This window comes from Natrix helvetica (genome assembly GCF_964273705.1).
Source record: "Natrix helvetica genome assembly, chromosome: 12".
In the NCBI taxonomy this organism is placed as follows: Eukaryota; Metazoa; Chordata; class Lepidosauria; order Squamata; family Natricidae; genus Natrix; species Natrix helvetica.
Window position 1 is genome coordinate 21,155,860 of NC_138556.1, and position 11,697 is coordinate 21,167,556.

An 11,697-nucleotide genomic window follows, 5' to 3' on the forward strand; every position below is an offset into this window, starting at 1 on the left:
CATTCCCAAAACTGACCCAATTGCTCATCCCCCCCCCACTGTTCCTGGGACACTCACTCCACGCAAGAAAACGACTAGTGATAATTACTGCCTATCAGCAATCCTCTGATGCAAATCAGGTACAGATGTATTCATCCAATGTTCACTGCTTTCCTTTATCTTCCCCGTCTTCAAAGGTTTAAAATATTAGGGATGCAATATTTGAACATCTTTATTCCCCACCATTCAATTCAAAGTCTTTTTAACAATTCTTTTGAGTTTTAGCTCAAAACACAATAATATCAAGTCAGGATTGTAATGTCTGGAATTTATTTTTATCAAGCCAACTGCAGCTCATTATTATTGAACATCCTTTAAAGTGACAGATATTCCCCGAAACAAAATTTTCCCTTGTACAGATTATAAAATCAAAATTTTATATTGTTCAAGGCCAACTTCCATTGCTTTATAAAAGCACATCCATGCTCATTATACCAAAGCTTACATGAAATTCATGTTAATTATTTATGTTATCAACTTTCTTCAACTTCTTATAAAAAGAGATTATTTGCTTAGGAACTTCAATCAATTCTTCCAAACCTTTTAGCAACTGCAAAATTTCAAAACAGCAATTGAACTATGATCCCTAATAACCAAATAGTCCAAAGAAGCTGAACGAACTGCCAAAAATACCAAAGCCAAAAAAAAACTTCACCTGAATTTTATCTGAAGTAAATGTAAAAAATTTAGTAGCAACTGAATTTTCCCATATTGCGTTTTTGTGTGTGGCTAAAATGGTCAACATTCTACACCTGCAACCTATTATTGTCCATATAGATCTTGCCAAACTAATTCCAGTCAAAGTTAAGGGAAATGTGCACAGGTTTAGTTAGACCAGCATTCCTTGTTTCATCCGAAGATTTTTATGAAGTATCTGAGTTCCAATGAAGGAAATCCTCAATTTATGAACACAAATGAGTCTCTAATATTGCTTATACATTGTTGTGGTAAGTTGAGTCATGTGACTGGTCACCGTAAGTGAATCGCCTGGTTCTTAAGTCTGAATCCAGGTTTTCTAATGGGTGTTTTTGGCTGGAAAATAGCAAGAAGCCTTGCAAAATGTGATCCCGTGGCCATAGGACCTCTGCAACTGATTGCAAATGCGAGCTGTTTGCCAAGTGCCCAAAATGCCATCACTGGACTGTAGAGGTGGTGGGGTAGATGTAACGTCAAGGATGGGTTGCAAGTGATTTTTCTGAGTCCCTTGAACTAACCGTTTGCAAATCGAGGACTAAGTGTATGGATGCCATTATCCACCATACTGACAGGCTTCCTTGAAGAATATAAAACATACACCAAGGTAGAGCCAGGAAACAAATACATAAAGTAGAAATAGAAAAGAATGTGATTTGATCAGAAGCCAAAACATTCTTAGTGTTCTTTTTAAGATCAGACTTTTTAAAAAATTCTCTCCAATTTCAAACATAGTTTGTTACATTTTGAGGGTCAGAAGGTAATTAAACTAAGGTCATAGGTGATGTATGTAGCTTGTTTTGCCTTTGAGTTTATCTGAATATTACACCCAACGCTAAGGTAACAGTTTTTTAAAGATCACAGGATCCAATGTTAAACTCTCTATTCTTTTTCACAAGTCTCTCTCCTTAGAACTCATTCTGCACTTTCGAGTTCTATTGCTTCTATATTAGAGGTGAGGTGGGTTGTATCTTACTTGCTTATTCTGTTTCATGGAGTTCTTCTATATCCTCCAAGACGCTTGGGTACAGTTGTTCCCTGCAAGCAGATGGAGACAGTAACAAATACAATTTTTTAATGGTAACATCCCCAGTGAGGGGAATTTACAGGCTCAAAATCTAAATCTTCCAAGAAAAGTAACAAAACCTACTATCAGACACAGCATTAGTTGTTGCTAAGTGCTTAAATCTCAGGTGAGGTCAAAATAATTGTGTAGATGTTAAAAATTTAACTTAGGTCAGCCCTACACTAGATAATATATTCATTGCTAAACTTATATGAACGTCTGAATGAAGGCAGGAGCCCTGGGCAATTCTCATGGAACCCAGGTCAAAGGAGTCCTTCTCCACAACCTGTTCCCCAACAGTTCTCAAGCTTCCTAGGCAGCCTGGCTAAAAAGCACAGCAGATGGGAATCCAGGAAATGACAACTCCCAAATATCTAATGAGCGCCAGGCCCAGGGAAGACTGGATTAGAGTCCCCTCTTAGAAAACAATGCACTTTTGCAACCACACTTAATTCCATAGGAAATACATAATGCACATAATGAGGCCTGGATTATTTTCTTAAATACCGTTTCTTTTAAGCAACTGGCTTCCACCTGGCACATTTATTATTGTTAAGTCTTAAGCATGTTAATATCTGTGTTTCTTTGGAATGCAGTATTTGTTCCAGTATAAATGAGAGAAGCAGCCATCAGTTCATTACAGGGTACTTCCAATATTCAAAGTGCCAAAATCAATAGCGTAACATGGCTTTGAAATTCAACCCTCCAAACACTCTTTGGAGGTCAAAGACTACTCTGATTGCTTTAAAAACTAAAATTATACCCACACTATCCGCTCACACTGAATCTCAAACAATGTCAAAACCTGAATGACAGAAAATGAGGAATTAACTTTGGTTGCTAATGAATCCACACTTGCCTATGTTTGGAGGTTTGCAATAGAAAAAGCAGAACATTGTTCTTACAGGGAAGAGCATATGCCAGGCCTTTAGCATAAACAATAAACCCCGTAAACATGTGCTCTATTTATGGCAACTTTTCCAATTTAATATAATATCCAATCAGAGAAAACCCTAGAAGCTGCCTGGTGGATCACTGCTCACTAGCAACGATTCTGGCTGCAAAAGTGGATTTATTATCCATTCTGCTTTCATTCTGCCCAAGGAAAGTTATCCAGACAGATTGAATCTTTCTATCAACAATATCAAAGACTGATAAAACTGCTTTATCCAAAACTGCTTAAAGTGCATCATTGAATTTTACCTGCAGTCAAATTTCAACTATCAGTAAAATCCTATAGTAAAGCTAACACAACTAAACTTGTGTACCTTTATATACTTTAGCAAATATTTATTTGCAGAGATGTAAAAATAATTAAGAATGTTTGCATATTTTAATAATTGAAATTTGCAGCAAACACTGATAAATCTGATTCAGTTCTCAGTCATCAAGACACCCGAAAATGTTGTTTTCTTTCATTTAAGAAGGCTTTCCAAAAGTCTTTTAATGTCAAAACTTTTAAAGCAACATTTTCCCCTTTAATTGCTTTTTAAATTAAATATTGTCCAATGACATTGGGAATTTTATTTACATATATATATAGAACACTTTCCTACCTTGATGTAGAAAAGATCTCCACATATGCACACTAAATTCAACTAAACATTTTTCTAAAATTAGCAGCATCCACTAACTAGATAATCAACCATGTTTTTTTCTTCCAGGAGAACAAAAACAAAAACAAAAACAAAGAAGCCTTACAATAAAGTAAAACTGGTTCATTTAGTCATTTTTCAGTCTGGTTTAGTTGGGATGCCCGACAAAGTCACAATCCTATATTTCAATAAATAAACATCTACCCTGAGAATAAATTCATTAATCATTTGTTTCTTGCAAGTACTGCTGCTATATCCTTAAGAGAAAAAATGATACTGCTTTTTTTCTGTGTTTTTATACCGTAGTTAAAAAACCTGCCAATTGCAGCTCACATGGCCTTCCTCAGATTCCTGTTGAGGAGCAGGTTGTTCCCCAGCCCACCAAGTTTATTATTTTTATTGTATTAGTGAATGTTAAGATTTTTTTAAAGTGCTGCATAAATGGACAATACATAATTTTACAATGAAAGTTGTATGCAAACATAAATACAAGTAGCAAGATTACACACACACACACACACACACACACACACACACACACTTAAATTTCTTTGGCTTATTATATCTTGCTCCCTTTCTGCACTGATGAAGTTAAAGGGAAAAGCCATGTATAAACTATAATCCATTGCATGAAATGCCATTTCTGGCTTCTACAATATATAATATATTCAAGAATTACATGTCATTTAATTTTTTTAAAATGTCTGCTAACTAAGTGAAACAAAATATACACCACTATTAGGAAGAAAATTATTTGATCAATATTTCACTGCATAAAAATCCAAGTTGTACACAAAAGGCTGAAAAGTATCTAAATGCAACAAGCGATATATAGCATGTTTAAGAAATCATATACAAAATTTCTGTATATAATTATGAATAGTCACCCTATGAGAGTAGGAAAACCAGGAGTGCTAAGTGTTATACAACACTACACAGCCAAATGTAGTTTAAATGACAGAGAAGGAATTAATCTAGAAGCCTAAGAATCCTGATTTGAAATTTTACCAGTATATTTCAGTATGTAGCCTTCAGTTTGTAGAGGAGCCACTAGAGGGCGCTGCTTGTGCCTACTGTTTGGAGTGATTGGTAATGGCGCCTTCCTTGCTGTTAAAGTATGAAAGGCTGAGTCAATCTTGAGCCAGTGAGATTTGAACTGCCAAACTGCAGCTAGCAGTCAGCTGAAGTAGCCTGCAGTACTGCACTCTAACCCCTGTGCCACCTCGGCTCTAGTTGCCAAGGCTATTCTGCTGGTTAGGTTTGTCAAGCTGACTCTCCAGTTTTGGAATTCCTAAGGGTCTTTACCCGAACTTGGAACCTGGTCTTGGAATAATTCATAAACAATAGTAACCAATCCACAAGAGCATAACAATCTCTTCAGCTGAACTACACCTGTCTTTTGGCCCTTTGGCTGCCCGAAGGCTTTGTACACACAAGGTAAGCTGATGTTGGGATGGTTGGGGCGTCTTTATTGCCCCTCATTGTCAGGACAACTTATCATTAAAGTTCAAAGGATTTGGGAGATTTGGTCTGGGCTAGCTGACCTTTCTCAAGTTTCAAGTTTCATTTCCATGGAGATCTTTCCAAGAGGCTTTTACAACCACTTAAGGAGTAAGGCTTGGAATCTGCATCAGGTTTCTCTTTGTTAGGCCACACGTGTTTGGCCTTAACAACAGATCAGATTACATAGGTTGGGAAGGGGTGGGGTTGCTTTATCATGCGATTCTTGGATCCCTTCCCCTGGAGCTCAATTAGATGGAAACAAGGTCGATCTTGCTTTCAAACAAGGAGAGAGAGGAAACACACTTTTCTAACTTTGCAAGATCTGCTTTCTCAGTGTATCAGAGAAGAACAAAAACAGGCTTTTCAGAGCAGATTGAATCAGCTAGGTGGTAGACGCTGCATTTCTCATGCAACTCTTGGCCCCTTTATAACACGTTTTCTTAATCACAAGAGTCCTTCATCTCAGGAGAGATAATCAGCCTTTCTCACTGACCGGATGTTCCTCTTTGCTCCGAGAGGGCGTGGGGGAAATCCTGGCAGCTGATTTCAGTTAGACTGCAAACAGAGTTTGGGATTCAACTTCAATGTCCCTTGACCTCGAGGGGAGCTCATATTAACCTCATCTTTATACTGTTCTGCCTCGGGTGGTTGCCCCACCCCCATGCCTGCAGAGGTAGAAGGGAGGCTTGAGGAGAATGCCCCATAGTGAGGGTGATTGCCATCCCTGGATAGAGCCCCAGATGCCTGAAGTATCAATGGGAATCCTCACTTGCAAGGTCCCTTCGTCCTCTGTGATCGCATCAGGCTCCAGACCAGAGGGAGCCTTTTTGCTGATGGCCTTATGGCAGATGCGCCCTAGGGCTTTATGCCTCTGCCTTTCATATTTAGAGGCAGGTTTGGGAGGCTTGGAGCCAGAGCTTGCCTCTTTAGCCACCCTGGAGGAGGTGTGCTTCATTTTGCTCTTTGCCTTGCTGCCCCCACCCTTGGATGGACCTTCAGGGGTAATCTCTAACCTGATTGGAGGCTCTTCTGCCCCTCCAGTGGGGTTGCCGGCTTCAGAAGCGAGGACTTGATTCCTGCCTGTGTCCTCTGAGCTGCAGGAGGCCGCCATCTTGGGCCACGTGGGGACTCTCTTCCCCCTTCTTTTCAAACGGCGCTGCATGGCAAATACAACAGCCCTGCCGGTCAGAGCTTTGAAAAAGCGGCTTGTGCTACTAAGAGCTGCCGCACTCTCTCCTGTGGCCTCCTGCTGTTAACATCACTGAGAGCCTTGCCCCCCCCCTCCAGCTGCTTCTTTCCTTTCTCTTCCTTAAAGGGAAAGTTTTTCCTTAAAGGGAAGACCTTTAAAGGGAAAGCTTCAGCAGCGATCTGAGCCTCGTTGCCCTGTCTGGGCTTCTCTGGCTAGTCAGGCACTCACAAAAGGATTGAATAGGGCTTGCATAAATCATGATAGCAAGGTTGCCGGAACACAGAATGACAAAGCCCGAGGTGTCGAAGGGAATCCTCACCTGGAGAGAGGAGTCCCCTTCTGCAGCCCTGCCAGGTGAAGAGGAACCTGGTAATCTTCCCTCAGGTTCCAGGCTGGGGGGGGGGGGTGTCTTCCTGTTGCTGGCCTTGTGGCAGATGCGCTCCAAGGCTTGGTGCCTCTGCCTTTCATACTTGGAGCTAGGCTGGGGGGGGGGGGGGTGTTGGATCCACAGCCTGCCTCTTTAGCCCCCTTGGTGGAGATATGCTTCCTTTTGGCCTTTGCCTTGCCTCCCTTGCCCTTGGCTGATGCCTCCGAGATGGTTTCTAAACTTTTAAAGAGTTCCTCAGTACCTCCGGTGGGGTTGCTGGCTGCAGGGCTGAGTGCTTGGCTCCTGCTGGCCTCCTCTGAGCTGCTGGGGACTGCCATCTTGGACCACGTGGTTTCAAAATGGGTCTCGGCTCCAAATTCAAAAAGCTCCTCTTCCTGGGAGCACGTGGAAGGGGCTTGTGCCTTTGCAGGCTGCCGCGCGGCTTCCGCTGCTGCTGGGGGCTCTCTCTCGCCTCCCCCTGCCTCCGGCAGCTCTTTCTGAGCCTCTCCGGCTCTCATCAAGTTCTCTGCGGTTGCTGCCAGCGCTGGCGCTCCAGGGCGTTTTAAAACGCTGCAGTTTGTCGCTCAACCCGAGGGGAGCGGTGGAGCGCTCCGGCGCCCTTAGAGCCTCCTTGGGCGGCGCCCTTGCTGCAGAGGCCTCTGTGGAGCTCGCTTGCCTGTCTTTGGTGAGTGTCCTCACTTAGTGCCCTGAGTCTTGCTCTGTGACCTGGGCTGCGCGCCACCTTAGCAGGTGCTGCGCAGGCTTTCTACCCCCGCTGGAGGTTTCCTCAGCCTCTAGTGATTGATCAGGCAGCGTGGAGGCAATTTCGATTGCTTTTGCAGCAATTTAAAATTTTTCCTTTAAGTTTCTTCAGGATCTCAGGATGAACACAGCCGTCCGTTGATGGACTGAGTCGATAACTGGGTGGAGCCTGGTGACCAAGACGTGGCTAAAAGAGCTTATCTGACTCAGTCCAATCAAGAGAGGACAAGGTCAACCCATCCTGGATACTCCTCCCCTTACTATGGAGAAAACATGAAATTCATCAGCTGTTGTCTTCATCAAATTTTCAGAGAGGCACTTGGCTTGTTTTAAAATTAAAAGTTGAAGTTAAAATTAGAAGGATTCCGCAAGAGTGGACATGACAAAATGCAAGTAAAATCCTCAGGGAGATAAAGGGTAGTCAACTTTATTCAGGACCACAATATCCTAAATGCTTTCCATTGTAGGAAGCCGGGAGAGGATCAAAAGTGCCTGCACTGGTTGCCGGTTGTTTTCCGGGTGCGATTCAAGGTACTAATTATGACCTTTAAAGCGCTCCATGGCTTAGGCCCCCCGCCCCCCTGGAAGCCCTCCGGAGGTTTGAGGGACTTTCAGGACACTTCCCTGAAGCCTCCGGAGCAGTCAAAACAATCCTCCGAGCAAACCGGAAGTCCGTCCCTGAACTTCTTGTTTGCCCATAGGGCCGGTTTTTTGCGCTCTGGAGGCTTCAGGGAAGCTCATGAAGTCTCCGGAGGGCCTCTGGGGGGGCGGGGGAGGATCTTTTCGCCCTCCCCAGGCTCCTATAAAGGCTCTGGAGCCTGGGGAGGGCGAAAAATGGCTTTAAAAAAGGGTGAACTCAGCTGGCCAGCCCTCACGTGCCCTGACAAATGGCTCCATGTGCCACCTGTGGCACGCGTGCCATAGGTTCACCATCAATGATATAGACTGATACAGGATGTGTATTAAAATTAAGCATAATATAATAAAACCGTAGACATGTTTCTCCAAATTAAATTATTGAAATATTACTGAAGACTCAAATTGTAATAAGGAAGACTAATAATATTGAGACTATTAAGATAAACACATTTTATGTCAAATCTGCCAAATCCCAAACACAAAATATTCAAATCATACCCCAAAATGCAATTTGCAAAATGCTGTCAGAACAGCAGAATAATATGGTAAAAGGAAACAATTTGGCCAACCGAATTTGCAATATTCTTTAGAGAATAGATAATTATTAATAGAGAATTAGAGAAACACACTAAGGAGAATTACTGGAAATACTTTAATCAATATCGTGCTCATTTCACTTTGTCAAACTGGGAGAAGAATAAGCAAATAGTATGTAAGAAACAAATACAATTTAAATTAGAGTATTAGTGAACAATTCTATTAGAATTTAATACTAGAATTGTCAGCTGTCATGCAAGTTTACATGACATCAGACACAAGAGTAACCAGCAAATCTGTTGTAAACGATAGCTGAGCTACAGTGGAAGAGGAATAATTAAACAATAGACAACATAATTCCCTTAAATATTGGCCATGAAGCATCCGCCACAAAAAAATTAAGCATACTCTTCAATGAGCAGAAAACTCGGTTTTCTAATTTTGCTAAAGAATAAAGACATCCTAACATTATAAGGATAAGAAACAAAGAGACAAACTGACCCAGAAAAAAATACAAGTTCTTCCTTCAGAGGCAAAGAATCTTTAAATTACAAACCAGTCAGCAATCTACCTGAGACAACAAACTAGATTTCAGGACTCAAACTAAGGCAATTGAGTTCCATAACTATATACACAATTGCAAATAAAATTATTTAATTTTCAGGAAATAATTAGAATAATTCAGTCATGATATGAAAGATGCTGTAGACCATGACGTGAAAAAATAAAGAGGGATAGAAAAAAAGTTGTGCTATAATTTCAAAATTACACAATTACAATTAAAAGCTTTATGAGGAAAATTACACTGTATAGATGTGATTTAGCATAGCAAGTGAAAGTGCTGAAAGAAATTTTTTCATGTTTAAAATAGAAATGAGTTTTTGATTTCATGTAAGCACTGTATTAATATTTATCCCATGCCCCTAAAATACTGGTATCAGGAGTGCCCCTAAAAATACTGATATCGGGGTGAAATTCAGCAGGTTCTCACAGGTTCTGGAGAACCTGTAGTGGAAATTTTGAGTAGTTCGGAGAACCGACAAATACTACCTCTGGCTGGTCCCAGATTGGAGTGAGAATGGAGTTTTTGCAGTATCCTTCTCCAAGGAGAGGGGAGGGAATGGAGATTTTTGCAGTATCCTTCCCCTGCCATGCCCACCAAGCCACACCCACAGAACCAGTAGTAAAAAAAAATGAATTTCACCAGTGACTGATATTTATTTTCAAATCCAGTTTTCAGATTATAAAATTTTTGAATTCACAAATCCTTCAATTATCCAAAATGTTAAAAATAACTTGTATGTATCATAGTAAGGTATGAAACATGAAATATTCAACATACAGAACATATGTGCAAAGTTTACCGATATGAAAAATCAAGATTTGGCAAGGAAATCACTAAAACAACTCCAACAAGGTACACTGCATTTACAATTAATCACAAACATAATTTCTTGAAATACAATCCCTCCTTCTACATTCATATAAAAGGATTATCAACTGTAGAAAAATTTAAAGATGTCAAAAATGTATGCACATATTGATGTAACAGAAGCATTTGCTTTTTTACAGAAAGTAAATGAAGGGATTGAAAGAGAGAACTAAGGATATCATCACACATGGGTTGCTGGTTTGCAGCTTTGCTAAATTTCGTTGCAATTTCTAGACAGGAAATTCTAAGAAATTCTTTCTCCAACATCAAGAAAACCCTAAAGCCCTAATTATCGTTAATTATTTCTGCTTCTTATGCTAATGATTAAATCTACCTCAACATATTACCGAGCAGTATAGTAAGGAAGCATGTTTAGCAACCATCACTTGGGATAAGGATGGTTAGCTTTAGTAACAGTACAATATGAACACTGAATCTGCATCACTATTTCTGCTTCATTCGTCCTCGATTGGAAAACTAGGCAGGGACGGACACACCCGGGTCACAACCGGGGAGGGGGGGTAGAGGCGCCACTTTTGGAAGAAAACTGCCAGGCTTGACGAGGCAAAGGAAGGGCCGGGTCCAAATCAGCTCTGGGCTTGCCTGCCCCGTGCGCAGAGGGAGCAAAAGGGCCTCCCAGGGCTCGCCCCTTCCCCGGACTTACGGCTCTCATTCTGCCCCAGTGCCCAGTTAAAGGGGAGCGTTCTTCCTGCGCAGCCCTAGCGCCAAGCGGTGCTTTCATTCCTTCCCCAAGGTTGGGGGTTTGTGCTGCTACAAAGCCGAGAAGTCCGGGGCGGAGCACTCCCGAGGGCCGCGTCCTCGCAGCGCCAGAAAATAAAAGCCGCCAGCGGGGCCAAGGGAAGGACGAGGTCGCCCGGCTGCACGCGGGCCGTTCCGCGGGGCAAAAGGTGGGCGTGGAGGGGAGCGACCTTCCCCGCCGACTGTCGGAAGGCAGCCGGGAAGCTTCGCTCGAGAAGCGGTGAAGCCGAGGACGTCTATTTCTTCCGCCCGTTTTGGTAGCCCAACCGCCCCCAAAGGCTGCGTCCGCCCAAAGGAAGACCCCGGCGGGGAAGCCCAGCGGAGCCCCTCGGGAAAGAGGGCTCCCGCACAGCCCTCCGGATGCTGCCCGCCCCCACGCTCGCTTCCTCCCCCGCCGGGCACTCGGGCCAGAGCCGCCGGGGCCCCCTCCGCCCAATGAGGGAGCCGCGGCCAGGACCCTCGCGCCCGCCCCGAGTCCTTCCCGCAGGGCCTCACCTGCCCCGCCGAAGCGGCTGCTCCCCAGCGTGGTGGGCCGGGCCTTCCCGCTGTTGACGGGGGGCGAGAACATCTGCAGGGGAGACAGAGCGAGAGAGAGAGGGGGGGGAGAGGAGGCTCCTCAGCGGGGGCGCCAAGGGCTGGGGGGGAGGGGCGCCCCACCGCCCGCGCAGGGCCTACCGCGCTGAAGTCCAGCAGGTCGCTTAGCTCCTTGTCGGTGCCGATGGCGGCCAGGCGCTGCTGCTGGTGGTTCATCTTGGCCGCCGCCACCTGAGGGACGGGCACCGGCCGCCCGCTCCGAGGGCGGCCGCGACAGGCGGGCGACGTGGTCCCCCCCTCTCTCCCTGGCGGAAAGCGCGGCCTCCGCGGGCGAGCTCTGAGGAGCCGCAGCACCGCCACGTCGCGCCGCCTGCCCGGGATCCCTCCGCGTGGGGCGTGGCTTGCCCTTGCCCCGCCCATCGCCGGTTGACGCGGCGGCGGCGGCGGCAGCGCCCGAGAAGAGCCCAAGGGCCGCTGACCGGGCGCCGGTGGACAAGCCGCGGCCGGAAGGCGACGCCAACGGGGCCGTGGTGGGCAAGAGGGGGCGAGCCGAGGCCAGGTCGGCGTCCCGGGGAGGCTGCC

At 44.4% G+C, this 11,697-nt stretch overlaps 1 protein-coding gene across 10 annotated transcripts in view; it reads right to left on the bottom strand.

Annotated features, from left to right (window-relative positions):
• The window catches only part of TCF12 (transcription factor 12), a 61,028-nt gene extending 49,403 nt beyond the window's left edge, over positions 1-11,625 (bottom strand). For 4 of the 10 annotated variants that reach the window (XM_081964776.1, XM_081964775.1, XM_081964773.1 and 1 more), the window contains exons 1-2: positions 11,257-11,621; positions 11,077-11,149 (exon numbers count right to left, since the gene is read on the bottom strand). In XM_081964776.1, coding sequence (XP_081820902.1) covers positions 11,077-11,149; positions 11,257-11,535 — 352 coding nt within the window. In that variant the 5' untranslated portion in view covers positions 11,536-11,621. Of the gene's footprint in view, positions 1-1,708; positions 1,771-10,486; positions 11,051-11,076; positions 11,151-11,256 lie in introns of those variants that run through there. The other 6 variants (XR_014176357.1, XM_081964774.1, XM_081964777.1 and 3 more) reach the window with 6 other exon arrangements.
• Between the last annotated feature and the right edge of the window lie 72 nt (positions 11,626-11,697).